An 18,952-nucleotide genomic window follows, 5' to 3' on the forward strand; every position below is an offset into this window, starting at 1 on the left:
CTGTATGCTGTTTTAGTGTCAAGGGCTGCTTTAATTTGTCTTTCTCTTGGAATTTCCTTATTTTCTAAAGACTCCAAGATACCTTTGTTGAATAAGTTTGTCAGCTATTTATTCTTAGAGCTTAAAATCAATTATTCTACATGTCCTTGACTTTTAGGGTTTCCACTCATGTAATTCTAGTGAATTTGCCTTTTTAGCTTATTGCTTCTCTTTGCAGCATTCTATTATCAGAGCTACAACAGAATTTTAATTGTGTGACAAGGAGAGTCTATTTCTTTAGTCTATTTTTAAAAGATTTTATTTATTTTTTTATTTTATATATGAGGCTCTATCTGCATATATGCCTGCATGCCAGAAGATCCCATTACAGATGGTTGTGAGCCACCATGTGGTTGCTGGGAACTCAGGACCTCTCAAAGAGCAGACAGTACTCTTAAACACTGAGACATCTCTCCAGCCCCCTAGTCTATATATACTTTTAAATGTAAGAGTGCTCTATCTGCATGTATATCTACATGTCAGAAGAAGGCATCTTATCCCTTTATAGATGTTTGTAAGCCGCCATGTGGTTGCTGGGAATTGAACTCAGGATCTCTGGAAGAGTAGCCAGTGTTAACTGTTGAGCCATCTCATTGGTCCCTATTTGGGGTTTTAATGCCTCTTAGTATTCATCTTTTCCTAGATTTGAGGGATTTTCTGCTACTATTTCGCTGAATACGTTTTTCTTCTATACCAAAGACTCAGGCTTGATCTCTCTCAGTCATGGTCTTGAAAGTTGCAGTTATAATTTTCCTTTATTGCTAGCACAATGACACTTTACCCGTGTCCTTCTCCTACTTGATCCATTGAGGGTTTTTGTTTTAGAGACAGGGTTTCTCTGTGTATACCTCTGGCTGTCCTAGAACTAACTTTGTAGAACAGGCCAGCCTTAGACTTTTGATCCATTTGCCTCTGCCTCAGAAATGCTGGGATTAAAGGCATACACTACCCCAGCCAGGAGATCCACTGACTTTTAAACTTGATTTTCTGAGCCTTCCATTTCCATGATTAATCTCCCCCCCACCCCCCAAATCTGACATATTTCTCATTCACATCTCTCTAGGCCACAGCCACTGACTCCTTGTCTCCTTGTTGTAGTCATGGATCAGCTCCTAAATCAGGCTGAATTCTTGAGTTGACATTTCACTCATTCAATATTTAGATTCAGATCTTGAACTTCTGGAGGGATGATTTTTGCCTTTTCTTTTTCCCTTTACAAATGTACTGTCTCCTTGTAATTTGTTCAAATGGGTTGGATATCATTTTTGGTTTCATACGGAATCTTTTTAACTAAAGCTTCCCCCTTGTTTCATACAACTATGCAATGTAGTGCTTGTATTCCCCCTCCCCCCACTGCAGTCTGGCACACCCTCCCTTTCCTTTTAAACCTCTTCCTCCCACCTAGCCCCCCTAGAGGAAGTAACATCCCTTCCAGCACAAGTTCCCCAGGAGGAGGTAGGTACTTCTGGGTACCTCCTCTTTTCACAATCCTAGCCCCCCCCCCCACCCTTTTAAATAAAAGGACCCTTCATTGTCTCAGCCTCATTAAGCCTTTTATATGTATATCCCATCCTTGGCATTTTCATATCCCATATCTTCCTTTGAGGTTTCATTATTATTCAGAATGGACCACTGTAACATGTGAACTGAAAAAGCAAGCCAGACATTTAAATACAAACAATGATACCCACACTAAAGAGAGAAAAGAGCTCAAGTAGTTATTGGACAGACTAGGAACTTGAAAAGAACAGCAGATAGGAAAAGAGGGAAAGGATATAGGAAGAAAGATGAAAGCAAAGGAGAACAAGACAAATACACAAGTCAGCAAGTTATTCCCTTCTTTGTTGAGATGGACAGATGCTTCTATTTATCCTTGCTTTGTTTACTTGTTGGAGGAATAAACAATTGTTTCCTCCGCTAGATTCAAACTAACCAGAAAAGAAGGGGTTGCTTGGAATAGTCCTGCCTCTTTCCAGCCCTCTGCTACCTTGATGGCTGCTGGACAGAATTCTTGCCAGTGTCTCAACTCCTCTTAAGCTGCTCCCATCAACTGAGCCCTGACAACCAAGTTGGGTGTCCCTTTATAGAGATGCACTCTGCCAACATGATGTGTCTGTAAGAAATACCAGGGAAGTTGCTGTGCTAAAGGGCCTCTGAGGGTATATGCAGAAAGCAGTCCAAAGCAGACTGTTCTAGGAGTGACTGGTACCTGTCACAGCCCACCTCTGGCATCCACTCTGGTGTTCATGGTTCATTTCAGAGGCTGGGCTGCAGTTCCCAGGTAGACAATGCTGCTTCTGCAGTGCAAGCACAAATCTTGCTGCAGTGACTTCCAGGGAGGCCATTCCCTTAGACAGATGGATTTAGAGTAAGGTGGGGACTTTGGAGTCTACTGATATAGAAAGGCCGAGGCTTCTGTTCTTGCTCAGAAAGGGAAGCTGACATATGGATATCTGAACATGATGGCATTTTTTTTTTTAACTTTTGTTTTTTCAAGACACGGTTGAGAGCTAAGGAGACAGCTGTCATGAAAAGGGATGGTGATGGGAGGAGGAACAAAGGACCATCTTTTGAGCAACCCTGAGAAATCTGGGGTCAATCAATCCTCAGAACAAAGACCTGTTATTACCTCTGATGGACGGCATTGTTCTACATGGTATGTATGTATGTATGTATGTATGTATGTATGTATGTATGTGTGACATAATGTACTTGACAAAATGTTAAGCCAGGTACCATGGTAGCTGTGAAGTCACAGTAGACTGCTTAAACCAAGAGCTCCAAGTGGTGTTACATGACTCAGGTTATGGGGTCTGGATTAAAGGTGCAGATCCAACACTGTGAGACTGCAACATCTAAGATGGCACCAGTGAGCTAGGGAGACGAACTCATCTTTAGTTCCATTTCAGCAGAGGCCCAGGATTGGGTGTAGCTGAGTCTCCTTTATCTTTTCCCCTTTGCTTTAAGCCCTGAAAGTGACTCTTCACTTCCAATTGCCCACTATTTATGTTCCTTGCCTGTGCCTTACTGTGCTCGACTCTCTCTCAGACCTGGCTGATTCACATTCATGGAGATGTGGGAGAGTTGCTACCTCTCCACATCTGAAACTTTGCAGTACAATTCACCTTGAGGGCCTCAAGTCAAAGGCACCACACCAAAGCAACACGTTCTTGACCCAAAAGAACCTGGATACTTGTTATTTTGAACCACTACATTTTTTACCAACTGAATACATAATGCACGATGACAACACAAGTGGGAAAAACCCCAACAAACCAGTGACTGAACTATTAGAACACCTACCTAAACACGTTCCATTCTGGTGCTCCTAACTCACAAGCATACAATACAGTCTCACTCAGCCTTTCAGATCTCATCTCTAGCCCAGGATTGACATGAAAAGAACTTTAAAAACTGTACCTACCCTTGCCTTATCCACCACTTTCACCACTACCTGAGTGAAAAGCCCCAGACCCCCTTTTACAGTTAAGGACCGTAAGTGGCACTCACACCAGTGGCTCTCAACCTTCCTGATGATACAACCTTTAATACATTTCCTCATGTTGTGATGACCTCCAACCATAAAAGTACTTTGTCGCTACTTTATAGCTGTAATTTTGCTACGGTTATGAACTGTAATGTAAATACATAATTTCCAGTAGTAGTGGACTCCTGTGGTGACCCACAGGCCAATTTATAAATTTCCTTACTTCCATTGGACAGGCTTTTGTTACCATTTTCCATTGCAGACAAGGCAGAAGTATCAGTGGTGTTTTATTTTAGCACAGTGTAGTAGTATGTACATGCATGCAGAGACACACACTGTAAGCTATACAGGCTTTTCATCTTCTATGACCTAAAACTTAGGAACTTAAGGTTAGAATATACAAAACAGTTGGGCGACAGTGACTTAGTAAGAAGGCCAATGTGACAAAACCCTCTTAACAGGGGTTCTGACCCTGTCATCACCTTCTCCTGATTATTCTCTAGAATAAGCCACAACATTCAGAAAACCACAGACCTAAAAAGCTTAGCCAATGTCCTTGAATGTTTAGAAACCACAATATATTGACTCAGTGATACATATATTATTCAGTGGTTAGTTCTGCTAAAATTCTCTAGAAGCCTTTATGTTCCACATATAGGGATAAACAATTAAAATCTCCCTCAGCTTTGCCAACTCAGTAATTAACGTTAATGACTGTGAACATGCTAATGAAAATACTGAGAAATACACATTCAGGTCCACTTCTGGTCCTTCCATTTTTATCCAAGAATGGTAAGACATTTTTTCTATTTGGCAGTTTAAACCAAGAGCAATCTTAGATTTTTTTTATCTGACTCTCCAGTTCTAGGCTGCCCCCGACCCCGATTTCTGTGTGTAGGCCTGGCTGTCCTGGAGTTCACTGAATGGCCTGGAACTCAAGAGAGCTGCCTGCCTCTGCCTCCCGAGTGCTGGGATTACAGAGCTGCCTGCCCCTGCCTCCCGAGTGCTGGGATTACAGCCGTGCACTACCACACGTGTCTCCCTAGGTTTTCTCCAAGACAAGGTCTCACACACATACAGATGGGCCTCAAACTTACTACCTAGATGAGAATGGCCTTTAACTCCTGATCATCCTGCTGCCATCTTGCCATCAAAGTTTGATCATCCCAAGAACAGAAACTGTAACTATTACCCTCAACACCACCTCTGACTGAGTGAGCTTTAAGCTTCTTGACCTCAGGGCAGTCCCTAACTCTTTGGATAACGGCTAGGACCTTTGGTACACTAACAAGCCTTGCTTCCGACTTTGGAATAGATTAGAAGTTCCAAGACTCATTATTTAGAGAATACTTTATTAGTTTTTGTAATCAAACCCACGTAGATAAGACCTTACATATTTAATACAGTGCGTTACCCCTGTACAAATGGAAAAAAAAATTAAGTTCAACATTTCTAGACCAATATGGCTGTTAATTTCTGTACAATGCCAACTCAACACAGTAAACTGGGATACGTTTTTCCAAAGTTGACAGCACAGCTAAAGTTTCCAAAAAATTCAAATTATATATATGTATATATATTTATATTTATATAAAAAGACCAATAATAGCAGTATGTTATGCATCAATAGCAGCAACAGCTTTTCCAGGTTCTGCAGTCATTTGAACAAAATTGTAGAGACATCCAGCACACTCTTATCAAAAAAAAAAAAAAAAAAAAAAAGTAAAAAACAAAATCCCAGAAAACAGCACAGTTCTGTTACTCTTGTGGTACCTGGCACCATTTTTTGTTTCTGTTTTTTTTTTTAATTAGCTTCTCAATCATCATCTGGAAAGAAAACATTCTGAGCAACATCATTAAAAAACAGCTCTGATAAAGCACGGTCACTACTACGTATCATAAAGCAGGTACAAGCTATGTTACATTCACAGAGGTATGATACAGTACTGTCCTACATCTATAATACTAGAGGAGACAATTTAAAAGGCATTATTTGAGACTTGATTCTATGTTTCCAGCAGAGGGCCCAAAGGATGGTGTGACACTGCTCTGTAAAGAAACACTCTTAGACAGGATTTCCTTTCACTAGCGGCACAGTTCTAAGGATTCATTCTCTCCATGAATGTCAGCTAAAAACCGTCATTAAAAAATGAACTATCCCTAAAACAAAACCGTATACCCACTGGATTCATATGAAGATGACCTAGTGGAGACAAGCTAGACCTCACCTTACCAACACGTTATCAAATGTTATGTTTAAATGGTGAGACCTCCAAGGAAGGAGACGCCAAGTAGTGCTTCAAAGCTTCGGACCACAATCAAACCCAGCATCATTTTAAATAGAAGCAGAAGCTCTATGTTGCTCATCTGAGTGTGTTCAAGGATGCTGACATCAATATTCAATCATCTGCTCACTCATCCAGGAAGAGGGGAGATCAGTTACTACTGTACTTTATTGTGTTCAACCAAATCACCATGTTACAAAAATAGCAAGCTGCCGTAATAAAAGATAAGGCTCCTCTATCCAGCACCAGTTAGCATCATTTTACTTTCAAGCCTAGAAGAGCCATAGACACATCCAAAGAACACAAGGGAGCAGAAGAGCCACAGCTGATGGATTCATGGGACCACCCAGTGTCCAGCTGAGCTACTCTGTGGTATCTATCGCTCTCCTCCTCCTACTTCTGGTGTTTCATGCTCCTTAGGACTAAACTGTATGCACTTACAGACTGTTTACGTACTTGTATACAAACCAACTGAAGATGCAAATGTTACACCGGAGGTGCGAGCCTGTGGAGCCTCACTGTGCAGCAGCTCTGTCACTGTAAATGCTCTATGCCCCTTGTGTCTCACAGGATGATGTCACAGACCACTTTACCCCTGTGGCTGCTGGCTGGCATTATTTGACTTCACTTTCCCTACCCACCCATCCCCAATAAACCACAGCCTTTACGATTTTGTTTCTTCGGTTTTGATGGCCTGAGGTTTGATTGGTCCAGTTCTAACAGGTTTGGTGGTTATGGTGGGTGCAGGGGGTGGCTTTTCTTCTACTTTTTCCGGACAGGTGCCAGGAGGGTCACTCAGCGTTTCAGGGTTACTTGTATCACTGTCCACTCTCTGGGTTTTGCCTCCTATCTGTTTGTTCTGTTGCTGTTCAGAGAAGAACCGCTGCGTGGACTGAAGAACCTCTGCTCTCTGCTTTGCCTTTAAAAATAAGAAAACAAAAACTGAAAGCACTGCAACATTACCTAACATTACCAAAGCCTGTCAAATCAATCTCAGTTCAAATTTTTGTACCAATCACAAAAATCAGTTTTCCCTAAGTTTGTGCCCCATCGATCTTTCAGTTTTTAATGCATAGGTTTCTCCTAGCTCTGAAAATATTCTATGTGATTTAAAAAAAACAAAACACCTGAAACAAGGCCACCCCCCACCATCTTTCTAGCGTCTGCCCTCTTATAAACAATAAAATACACATTGCTGCCGATTCTCTCTCTTTTGGGAACAGCTCACTAATACCAGACTTTATTGGGGAGGCTGCTTGCACAGTCTGAAAGCATACATGTAACGTAACACTTAAAACTTCTAGTTATCAACATGTGGTCTACAATAGAATGAAAAGGAAGCACTTATATTGTGGCATTACCAACACCTAGGACCAAATGTCTTGTGGCTGAGTCCTCTTCCCACAGCTCTCTTCTGCAGGGGAAGAGCATCAGAAATTAGTAACTACGACTTCACTTGATCACTAAGTTCTGATAGCTCCTACCACATTCTGAGCTGGTAAATAATCCGTTTCAATGACAATGTGCCCCAAAGAATATACTTACATTAACCTGTAATTATAGTGCTATACTATATCCAATTAAACTTAACTTTCTACTCCTTTTGCATATAATAAAAAACAAAACAAAACCAAAAACCACAAGAGCTCCTTCATGTTCTACTGGTAAACCTATACTAACTAAAACAGTTTATAAGAAATTTATACTCTCCCACCCCACTAATATTATTATGTTCTAATGTCATTTTTTAACATAAGAATGTTTAAAGATCAAGTGGCAATTAGCCGGGAGTGGAAGGCTACACAATCTGCTAAGCTTTTGGTGCAAGCACTTTTTAGTAGTAACAGACAGACGGAAACCCTAGGCACACAGCCTAACAAAACTGAGTAATGGGTCCTAGGCAGTCTCCTAGAGGGTAACCTTTAATTGGATTCCTAAGCTTTAGAAACACGAAGGGACTTTAGTCAGTTAACTGACTTCTTTAGCAGTATTATCACAAACATGCCTCTAACTCAGAGTGAAGCCTTACTGTGCACACTCCTGCTCATACGCACAAAGCTCATCTCTGCTCTAGCCTAATCTACGTGGTGAGAAAACCGCTCTTGAATCTTAAAGTCAGCCCTAGGTAGTTAGAAAAACAAGCTCAAATTGGCTGTATAGGAAGACGGGTGAGAATTATGCTAAAAACTGTCCCCACACAGACTCCTAGTGGCCTCAGCAAACCCATGTCTGTTTGTGCCTTTTACCATGAAGGATCCCAAAGTGCTTTTCTGAGTTCATCTATAATTGCATTCTGGAATATGGCCACCACAGGTGGCATGCAAAAAAAGGATGTGGAATGTTTAAGATGAAAATTACTCAAATGATTTCTGAAGGGATAAGAATCAAGGTAGCTAACATGTCTTACCCATTCCAGAGTTCACAAAATCATGATTATGTATTAAGTTGGGATGGGGAGGGAGGGCAGGAAGGTAGGAAAAAAAAAAAAAAGGGAAATAATACAGGGTGACTGGTAATAACAATCCATATTACTTTTTTTTAATATTTAAAATACTGTATCCAAACTCAGATTTCCCTCAGATACTTATTTCACAAGCAATCCATTTGAATATAGTTTAAAATGTTAATTTGTTTTCTGACTATAGTGGCAAAGGAAGGGGTCATAAAAAGGAGGAAAAGGTAAGGATGGAAGGGAGAAAAAAAACAAAAACAAAAACAAACAGGGGGCTGGGATGAACAAAAAGCAGTTAGCTTGGTTAAGTCTGGTAAAGACAACGAATGCCTGGATACACGGCTATGGGCCAGGGCATTTCCGACAGGGTTCAGAGACAGACTCTTGCTCTGCTGGCCATCAATACTGTACTAACCTTCAGATCTTGTTCAGCCTTCAACGCAGCCTGGGCCTGATTACCTCTGACTCCAGACAGTGATCCACAAGGACCCCTGGCTACATGTGGCAAACGAGCATGGCTCATGAGGCCTGTGGTCAGCGGAGGAGGCATCTGACTGGCCAGTGCCATTGGTGGCCTCTGTACAGGCGCTGGGAAGGTGTTAGTATGTGGGGCTCTTACCAATGGAGGGACCAGGTTAGGCTGAGAGAGAATCTGAGTGAAAAAAAACAAAACATACAACATTGAACTGTTAAAAAAAAAAAAAAAAGAAAAAAGGAAAAAAAAAAAAAAAAAGAAAAAAAAAAAGAAAGAAAAAAAGAAAAAAAAAAAAAGGAAAGGAAAAAAAAGGCCAACTAGATCAGGCTGGCTTATCCCAGAGTAAATCTGTGCCCATTCTGCCAGTGGAAGTTTTTGGATCGTGCCATTCCATTAATAAGGACAAAGAATAAATGGGCCATGCTTATCAAGTTTAACAGAAAAATTAGGCAAAGCATGCTATGGCACTTCAGATGGAAACTCTAAGGGGTAGAGAGAAAGGGACAATTGCAGAAAAGCCCACTTCTATACTAAACATAATCTGAAGGTACAGTTACAGTAACTCAACAAATGTGTTCCTTGGGAACCAATCCTAGTTTGTGACTTACTAATCTTAACCAGTCTCCAATGATTCAGCCAGGGGAGGAGAAACTCAGGCCTGCACATTATTTCCCGCAAACTTTCTTCAACTGTGCAGGTAGCATAAGGACCAAAGCCACCTGAGGGTGGGTCTGGAAACCTAAGCACGGGGACCCTGCACTGAAAATCAAACTGCTTCCAAAAAGACAAAAGAAACAGGATTGAAACTGTCAGAGCCGTGTGGGGATCTTGAGCATTTCTCATGTCTGCTATAAAACTAAACTACTACTGCATCTATTTTTCAGTATCATATTTTTAAAACCAGACAAGTTTTCATTCCCAGGTGCACACCGTAACTGCTCACCTACATGGTGACTGTAAAGCCACACCCTTAGTCAAACCAGCCATCATTACAAGCACTGTACTCACCCCCTGGGGTCTGCCTACCTGGGGTGCAAACTGTGCAGGAAACGGCTGTGCCATGCGCACTGTGGCGGGGGCTGACTGGAACTGTTTCTGATACACAACACTGTTCATTTTGCTAGACTGGCTGTTTGGACTTGTTGATGTAGCCCTTGGAAAAGAAGTCATGGTTAGTACAGTAGTGCCAGGTAAACAATGCTGCTGCTACATTTTAAAGGCATTTACGTTTGGATTTCCATCACATTTAGTGGCTGAACATGGTAAGACTATTAAGGACAGCAAAAGTAAGAGAGAGTTCCTATACTTGTATCAACAGAATGTTCTTGAAATATGGTGTTCACACACATACAGTGGAGGAAAGCCAGGTCTGTGTTCACTCAGAGATGATGCACCTAACCCTCAAGAGACTGGAGGCCCCAGGAAGTTTAGAGGTCAGGTGGGGTGGGGGTGAGGACATCCACGTGGAGACTGGGTGGGGAGGGCAGGGGATGTGGGATGTGGAGCAAAATAAAGAAAAAAGAAAAAAAAAGTAACGGTGTTAACATCTTAGATAAAATTAGTAAAATAAATGTTTTAATAACTTCTGTTTAACATAGGATTGGCAACACCTTAAGGATTTTAACAACTGAATTTTAAAAATTTCAAAATATTATGTAGTGTCCTAAGCAGATTTAAATGTCCACCTTACCTGAATGGACTAGATGTTGGCGTGGTGCTTCGACCACCAATTGGAGGTGTTCCTGGTTTGATATCAATGCCACTCCCAAAGGCTTTTAGTTCCATTTCAGACATCTGAAGAAAAAAAAGGCACAATAAAGTTAACATTCCCTCTAATTCTGTGAGCAATGTGTTGTGCTTAATGATGGTTAAACTATAAAGTGGTTAAAACAAAAACCTTACTATAGCCAAAGGACCAAGCAGCCTGATAGGTCTGAGAAATTTAACGTCTAATGCTTCCATAAAAAACTGAATTCTTTGTTATTAGACAAAACTAAGAAGTATAAGAAAAGTAGTAAATAATGTAGGAAAAATAAAAGCATACATTCATTCTCTTGAGGTTTTCTGTGGGGTTGTAAAAACTGATGTTTGATTTATATTAGATCTTACTTATGTACTTGGTGTGTGCACACTTAATCACCCTCAATACGGAGGCCAATTTTTGAATTATGAGTTCTCTCCTTCTATGTGGCTTCGTGGCATTGAACTGAGTCTTGGTAGTGGCAACTTTACCCAATGAGCAATCTTACAGCCCTTTCAACACAGATATAACAAGCACACAGATCTATTATCTCTGACACCCACCAGTTATACAGCCTCATGGGCACTAACCAAGCTTCACTCACTTTTCCTGTGGTCGCCATCATGCTATGCTGTGTTCCAGCAGGGATTAATCCTCGGAAAGGCTGGCTTACTTGGGCAGGACGGCTCAAACTCTGAGCCTGTGCTTGTGGGGTCGTGTGCTGTAACTGGGGCTGAAGTGTCTGAGGTAAAGCAATCAGAGGTTGTCCTGTAGATCCAAAATTCGTCAAGGAAAGCTGGGATGCTGGTAAAGGTACTGTAACCTAGAAAAAGAAACAAAAAGAAAATGTAACCATTTGCTTGTAATTACTGTGTGCCTGTGTCTAAATAAATACCAACAACCAAGAGATCATCAAATTAAAAATGTAAGTAAAATACTTTCAAATATATATAGTATATACAAATCTTTTAGGTTAAGTAACTAGCTCTGCTTTCTCCCCTTTAAGACAGGGTCTCACTATGTAGTCCTGACTGGTTTGAACTCACAGAAATTCGTGTGCCTCTGTCTTCCAAGTGATGGGATTAAAGGTATGAAGCAGCACACCCAGCCCATCAGCCCTAACTATACCTGTTCTTGTATGAGAGGTGGGACAATCTGTTGTCTTACTAGTCTGGAGAAATGTGGGATTTGGTGCTTTCATTATCACACCAAGGTCAAGATTTACAGTTTTGTATATGTTAACTATAGTGAAAAAAACCGTGTATTAACTTTGAATATACTCAGAGCACAAATCAAATACCAGAAAATATACACTTAAAATCGCTCAAGTTCCTTTCACCAATATTTCTATATTATTTACAGGTTTCACCAAATTGAGTGTTTATAAGTAAAAGGTCTTTTCAGTTTATATAAAACAACTCTTACTTGACAGTAAGTTGATATTACTGTCATCCTTACAAAAGCAAGCAAAAGATTAATGGCTTGCTTTTCTCCTCTAGCCTTCTACCAGAATGTCACTTCCCATTGAAAAGTCCAATTATACTAGGGCATTTAAGATGCTGCCCTTAGTGCTACTCTGCTACATTATATTAAGCCAGTAAAGAACATCCCTCCATGGCTTCTGCATCAGCTCCTGCTTTCTGAGTTCCTGTCCTGACTTCCTTTGGTGATGAACAGCAGTATGGAAGTGTAAGCTGAATAAACCCTTTCCTCCCCAACTTGCTTCTTGGTCATGATGTTTGTGCAGGATTAAAGCACTATCTTAGAGTCTTCTTTCACCTATAACACTGAATGTACTATATTCTTTAATAAATGATTTTCAAAATTCCATATGCATGGATTCCTTTCTTATAAACCCAGCTTAAATAAACCAAGTGAACCTAGAATGCAGTGAGGAGGAGGAGGAGCTGTTACAGGAGTCAAGGAAGCGCCTTCCACTTCCAATAGACCTAATGGGATTCCCACGACATTCCGGTGTACATCTGAAAACCACCTCCTCTATCTTGGTTCTATATAAATGTCAAATTAACAACAAAACAATCAATACAAAGAATAATATAGAAAAGTGAGGAAATTTACCATGCCATAGTTTACCTGCTGGAGAGCACTGGGGGATTGGGCAGTGTTATAAAAATTTGTCTGACCAGGCTGCTGTACTTGTCCAGAGTAAAGATTTGAGGCTTGAGTAAGATTTGCTCTTGCCTAGAAAAATTTACCAAAAAACAGAAGAAAAACTGAGAAGAAGTCCCAGGCAATTTGTATCAACATTATCATCTTAAGAGGAAAGATCACAGCCAGGCATGGTGGTGAATACCTTTAATCCCAGCACTCAGGAGACAGAATATTTAGCTTGTACAGATATTTTTCTTTGTAAGTTAAATCCAGGCCCAAAGGATCTGGGTTTAAAGGCACAGTCTTACCTGAAGAAGATGTGTATCAATCAGCTGAGAACTTCCTAGTCCTGATGCCTGGCCCAGCTGATGGTCATACAGTATAGGGATGGGCTGAGGATTTGAAGTCTGCTGAAAGGCAAGACCTGATTGTGCCTTGGCAAGTTCCTGGTGCTGGACAGCTGGGAAGTTGTGGATAGCTGTACCAGAGAGGACCACGGAAGGCTGGGAAAGACTGCTCTGCATAAAGGCTGGCTGCGATCTATGAAAAGTATCAAGCAGGAGAAGGTCATGCTATACACTAATTTTATTTAGAATTGTGAAAATCTTGTGTCTCAAATAACCAAGTACTCTCAAATCAGTAATTAAGCAGGGAAGAGAAGGTCTTTGACTACTTGTTTCAAGATTAACTCCTGTTTGCAACAGAACTCCAAATACAAAAGTTTGAGGGAAAAGACTGCTCTTGGCAACGAACAGTTTACATGTTACCTTTTAATTATAATAATGATTTACATTTTACATGTTCTGTACAAAACTGAGAGTCAAACTTAGTTTTCTCTTTGGTGACGTTACACATAGTCTTGAGACCAGTATGGGAGAAAGTAAAGCAGCAGCCCCTTCTAACTGCAGTTTAATCACTCTTTATGACCCAGGCTGGCCCTGAACGATCCTTTTGCTTCTGCCTCCTGAGAATTGGGAATCTAAGTGTGAGTCACCATGACTAGATAAAAAAAAAATCACTCTAAGAGAGTTCACAGGTTATGAAAATTCTATATGAACAAAGTACAAGAACAAAAGAAACCAAGACATAGTTGAAATCACCAGGCACAGGCTTGAAAATATAATGTACACAATTATTTAGTTTATAAAAATAGGGTTTGGGGAAAAGAAATTAGCACTAGATACTTCATAACCTTCAATTGTTTTATTAAAAATGACAGAAACAACTTTTAAGGCAATTTACCTGTATGGTTGAATTGAAGAACTGAATAATTCCTGAGCCTGTGAAACAGCAGGCCCAGCCCCCAAACTCAGCTGGGCTTGGTGCTGCCCTTGCAGTGGGGCATAGATAGGGATTGGAATCTGCTGAACTGATGTCGGCTGCAATGCAATAAAAAGAAAATGCACATGTAATATATAGACACAACCTTCATATACACAAAATACAAGACTGGGAAAATAAAACAGTACTCCAGACATAAAAGTAAGATTGATCAGCAACTCCTTAAAACCAATTTTGTTTTTAACCTGTGACTTACACTGGTATACTAAACTCTGGTAATGTGGGAATCAAAAATGTCTCCAAGTTTTGTTAATAGCCTATTCAAGGTAATTCAAAGCCGATTTTAACTTAAGTGAATCTAACACTAAAGCCCAAGACAGAAAAGCCATAAGCATGAAGAACTACAGGACCAGGATGTTTACCTGCGAGAGACCAGGTTGGAAGCCCTGCTGCTGAGCCAGGGATGGTGGAGCCAATCGCGCATGCTGCGTATTGAATAAATGACTTGTATCCATATAGAAGGCTGGGATTTGAGCTAGACCATCAGAAAAAACAATCACTATTATCTAAATTTCAGGATTTTCCAAGTAGTAAACCAAATTACTTATAGCAGTTAAAAAAATTTTTTTTTCTGGCCAATTTCAAATGTGAGCATTCTGAAAAGTCACTGAAAAAGCATAAATGTAAAAAGATATCAAACTTCTAGTAGAAAAGTGCATGTAAATAAAACATTGTAAATTTGGTGCTACTTGGCCATACAAAATAAATGCTCTCATTTGTTCTCAATTAGCTACGTACTGGTAATATTTCACACAAGAAACGAACCTGACCACTGAACCAGCAAATCTACTCCAATATTAAACTACAGAGTAGAATAGGGCAATATTGAAAACAATTAGCATTTAGTGATTATTATCTTTCCATGTTTTCAACAAGCAATTGTGATGCAGGTAGGAATTAGGACTCCTATCTATAATACAGTCAGTACATGCTTTAGTACAAGTCTTAGCAGCTTCTTAGAAGAACTTCGGCTTTAGGTGCTTTATGCATTACTGGTAATACAGCATCTTCAGACACCAGGCATTAACAGACAGTACTGATAGTGCAGGGTGACAACGGGAACAGTCACCATACAGTGTTATTCTTGTTTGGTATACGTATGTTCTCTCTACCAAGAACTTCATTATGTATTATTTTTCAAGTAATGAAGTTTGGTGATTGTAGTGAAACTGCAGAACATGGATCAATTATGTTGCAAATTATAAGACACTAACTTGTCATAAATGTAGAAGACAAAAGTGGAGACAGACAGACCGACACCCCCCCCCCCACACCCACCCACACCCACATACACCCACACCACTTCTAAAAGTTCCAGAATTCTTGTCATGGATGGAAGGGACTCAAACCTAGAAGTACACCTGGAAAATAAATAAATCTAAGCAGCAAGAGTCACGAGACGAAAAGAGCATACAGCGTCCATTTTCTAAATTTCTATAACCACCCCTAGAAACCTTACCTGCTGCAGACTGAGACACATAAACCTGCGGGCTCTGCTGCTGCTGTGCAATGAGGGAAGGCATACAGCTCAACTGTGAAAAGTGACTTGCAGAAGGTAGGCTGCTGGTCTGTAATTGTTGGGGTTTTACTTTACAAATATTCGGAGGGTCCGAAGTGGTTGTAGATTTTGTACTCAATGAAGAGGTAGTGTAAGTACCAGCTCCTGTATTTGAAGAAAGGAGAAAAATGTAGCATGTTCACTCTTCTGATTCTATGGGTCCCATGGGTTTTATCTACAGTAAGTCTTCAAGCAACCACAGAACAAAAATCCTTGAGGGGGTTGGAGTGTCTCAGGGGCTAGCAGTGCACTGCAGACCAGGCAGCACAAGCCTGCAATCCTAGCCATGGTACTGTAGTCTCCATACTCAGGAGGTACAGGCACAATCTTATTCTCACCTACAGAGTTCTAGGAATACAGGTGACCTTGTCTTGAAAAGGGAAGAAGGGGGAAAAATCATGTCAGTATGAAGGATGGACAGCCTTTTATCCTTGTCACTGTTTGTTCAACAATATACCAGAGACAATTAGCTTGACCTGAAAATAGGCCACTGGATTCCAAAGAAAGACTGAAGACCTTTTCAACTCATCCTACCAAGTTCCTGTTTGTTTAATACCAATTCCCATTAAAGTAGAGGAGTTCAAGGTAGTCTAAAAAATGGGCAGTGGGGAATGACTAGACAAATTTTAAAGAAAGAAAAAAAAAATGTCATTAGGGCACTATTTGGCATGACATTACAATGCAGGAATCATCTCCAAGGTCTTTTCTTTCATTTTCGTTTTTGAGACAGTGCCTTCATAGTTGTCTTCCTGCTTCAATCCACCAAGTGCTGAGATCACAGGCGTATACTACCACAGCCACTTTGGGATTGTCTAAATATACTTATTACAGATATTAGAAAAACTGCTATAGGACAGCCCAGACAGACCCCAATGGTAGAGTGGGGTGGATTCTTCAAATCAGTACAATGGCAGAATAGGCAAAAGCAACCAAATAAAAAACACCAAATAAATCACCAAGTAAAAACCACAGCAAGCACACCCTGTGCGGGCATACTTCTCATCCACTGCTTTGGGAACATCAGGGACACTGTAGAAGCCTGGGATAAAGTCTGCTTTGAAACAGAAGCAGCATGGCTAGGGAACGGGATGAACTTCCCTACAAATAAGCATCCGCAAACACTGGCCATTCTTTAGAACACAAACTGTAAGTAAGGAACAACAGTTCATTCTAACTCCAGCCTGACAAAGTTTTCCCAGGCATCAAACAGTAGTAACACTACCCACCTAACTTTTCATTAGAAAATATAATTTATTCCATTAATACCTTTAAATCAGATATACTAAAAAAAAATCTTTTAAAAGTGGTAGGAATTTTTTTTCTGAACTCTGTGTTTAATTACTTGGGTATAGTAAAACTGAAAACAAAAGCAAAATTTGGAAGACAGGATTTTATGCAATGAGGGAGAATTTGGTAAAATCTTTCCTACTAAGCAATCAATAAAATAGTCACATTAAAATTCTGAGACAGAAGTAAAAGGGCAAGTAAGAGAAGCTGTTTTCATAAAGTATTTCGTCTGCTTGGGAGCAGCACATCATTTAGGCTAGGGGTGTGCTTCAGTGGTACAGTGCTTGTCTAGGAATTGCCATTAGGCAATCAAACAAAAAGGTATACAGGAAAACTGTGACACATTTCTACCTGATAGTGATGCTGTAGGAGTGACTGACGCAACTGGGATCTGCGGCATTGATGCACTGGAAAAGGAGCTGTAATTAGCAGTGCTTGGTCCACTGGCACTGCTGCTGACTCCGCTCACAATGGGAGGTGCTGTAGAAGTTACTGGGGACCCCTTTTCTCGTAGATTTGGAGAATTCTCCCATGCCTTCCGTGCAGACTCCATCTGCAATAAAATTGACGTCTATTAAAGCAAACAAGGTAAAAAAACAAGAAAAACCAATAGACAACACCCTCTATACCCTAGTACGGAGATTCTAAATAGTGTCAGCACGAGAGTTTTCAAACTTTCTACCCAAAGGGTTTTATTTATTTATTTATTTATTTATTTATTTATTTATTTATTTATTTAACAGAGCTTATTGAAAGCTTTGGGAGATACACATTGAACCATAGTTAAAGCACTTATCAAAAAACAAATGGCCCTACCTCCCACCAGTGTAATAAAGAAGAATGGGTCTTCCATGGGAGAGACTTAATATTCTGCCTGTTGTCAGAAAAGGCCTTATATAACACGGTCCCCTGTTCCTTCTTTTTAAATCAACACTTTTCAAAGGCACATGGTGATGTAACAGGGCAAGTACTGTCTTGGACATATATATTTGTGGCCCTGGTTCACACGGATTTTCATGTTTTAAAGGACAGAATGAGATCTTTAAAATGGAGCAGCAGTGCCTACTAACTTTCAGATAACAATAATGCCTGCCACATACACGAAACTAAATTTTTCTACCCACTATGTTTTACAAGCTAAAAACAAAAAGGCAATATTAAATTGATTAAAAGATAATTTGAAACAATGTATTTATAACTGAAATAGTAATTGATATAACAACCCATGTTTCCTCTTATTTGCTTTCACTGTTTCACTGTGGCATAGCATGGCCAGGCCTTAAACTCACTGTGCACTGAAAGATGACTTTGAACACTTGACTCCTGATCTCTGAAGCCCTGAGATTTACACAAATGCCACCTATTTCTTAATTTCCCCTTTTAATATTAAAATTTCAGATGTAGATCTCTCTCATTTTCTCTTCAATTTAGATCACAATTCAATTTAGACTACCCATTGTTCAAATGTTGAGTAATTTTATGTGTCTAGTGATTTCTGAATTGAAGAGCAGAGCAAGATTCTACCACATATGGAGGCAAAAAGGTTCTTTGTATTACCAGAAAAAATACTGTGATGAAAGGTAAACCCAAGATAATCTTTAAGATGATTTGTAAGGCGGTGCGTTTCCTACGTAGCATCTTTAATACCACTAACAAACAAGTTTAACCCTTTAAATACCAATTTCTAAATTTGTTTTTTAAAGTGGTTTTTGTGTGTGTGTGTTAAAGATAGGGTTTCTCTGTATAGTCTTGGCTGTCCTGGAACTCACTCTGTAGACCAAGCTGGCCTCAAACTCAGAGATCTGCCCATTACCATCATCGCCTGTTAATTTCTGTTTTGTTTTTTTTTTTTTTGTTTTTGTTTTTTTGTTTTTTCCAGACAGGGTTTCTCTGTGTAGCCCTGGCTGTCCTGGCATGAATTCTTTTTTTTTTTTTTTTTTTAAAGATTTATTTATTTATATGTAAGTACACTGTAGCTGAGGGAGTCAGATCTCGTTACGGATGGTTGTGAGTCACCATGTGGTTGCTGGGATTTGAACTCCGGACCTTCGGAAGAGCAGTCAGGTGCTCTTACCCACTGAGCCATCTCACCAGCCCCGCCTGTTAATTTCTAAGCTTTTAACCTACCTTAATAAACCTTTTAGAAACCTTTTAAAAATCACACAACTCATCAAT

The 18,952-nt window shown here is 40.0% G+C and overlaps 1 protein-coding gene across 15 annotated transcripts in view; it reads right to left on the bottom strand.

Annotated features, from left to right (window-relative positions):
• Positions 1-4,858: 4,858 nt before the first annotated feature.
• The window catches only part of Prrc2c (proline-rich coiled-coil 2C), a 68,776-nt gene continuing 54,682 nt past the window's right edge, over positions 4,859-18,952 (bottom strand). For 5 of the 15 annotated variants that reach the window (XM_017320020.2, XM_006496766.4, XM_006496768.4 and 2 more), the window contains exons 25-35: positions 17,129-17,330; positions 15,392-15,595; positions 14,295-14,407; positions 13,834-13,970; positions 12,900-13,131; positions 12,559-12,681; positions 11,084-11,302; positions 10,429-10,532; positions 9,765-9,891; positions 8,679-8,915; positions 4,859-6,730 (exon numbers count right to left, since the gene is read on the bottom strand). In XM_017320020.2, the coding sequence (XP_017175509.1) occupies positions 6,476-6,730; positions 8,679-8,915; positions 9,765-9,891; positions 10,429-10,532; positions 11,084-11,302; positions 12,559-12,681; positions 12,900-13,131; positions 13,834-13,970; positions 14,295-14,407; positions 15,392-15,595; positions 17,129-17,330 (1,953 nt within the window). In that variant the 3' untranslated portion in view covers positions 4,859-6,475. Of the gene's footprint in view, positions 6,731-7,172; positions 7,226-8,678; positions 8,916-9,764; positions 9,892-10,428; positions 10,533-11,083; positions 11,303-12,558; positions 12,682-12,899; positions 13,132-13,833; positions 13,971-14,294; positions 14,408-15,391; positions 15,596-17,128; positions 17,331-18,952 lie in introns of all 15 variants that reach the window. The other 10 variants (NM_001081290.1, XM_011238787.3, XM_030253378.1 and 7 more) reach the window with 7 other exon arrangements.

This window comes from Mus musculus, chromosome 1 (assembly GCF_000001635.26).
Source record: "Mus musculus strain C57BL/6J chromosome 1, GRCm38.p6 C57BL/6J".
In the NCBI taxonomy this organism is placed as follows: domain Eukaryota; kingdom Metazoa; phylum Chordata; class Mammalia; order Rodentia; family Muridae; genus Mus; species Mus musculus.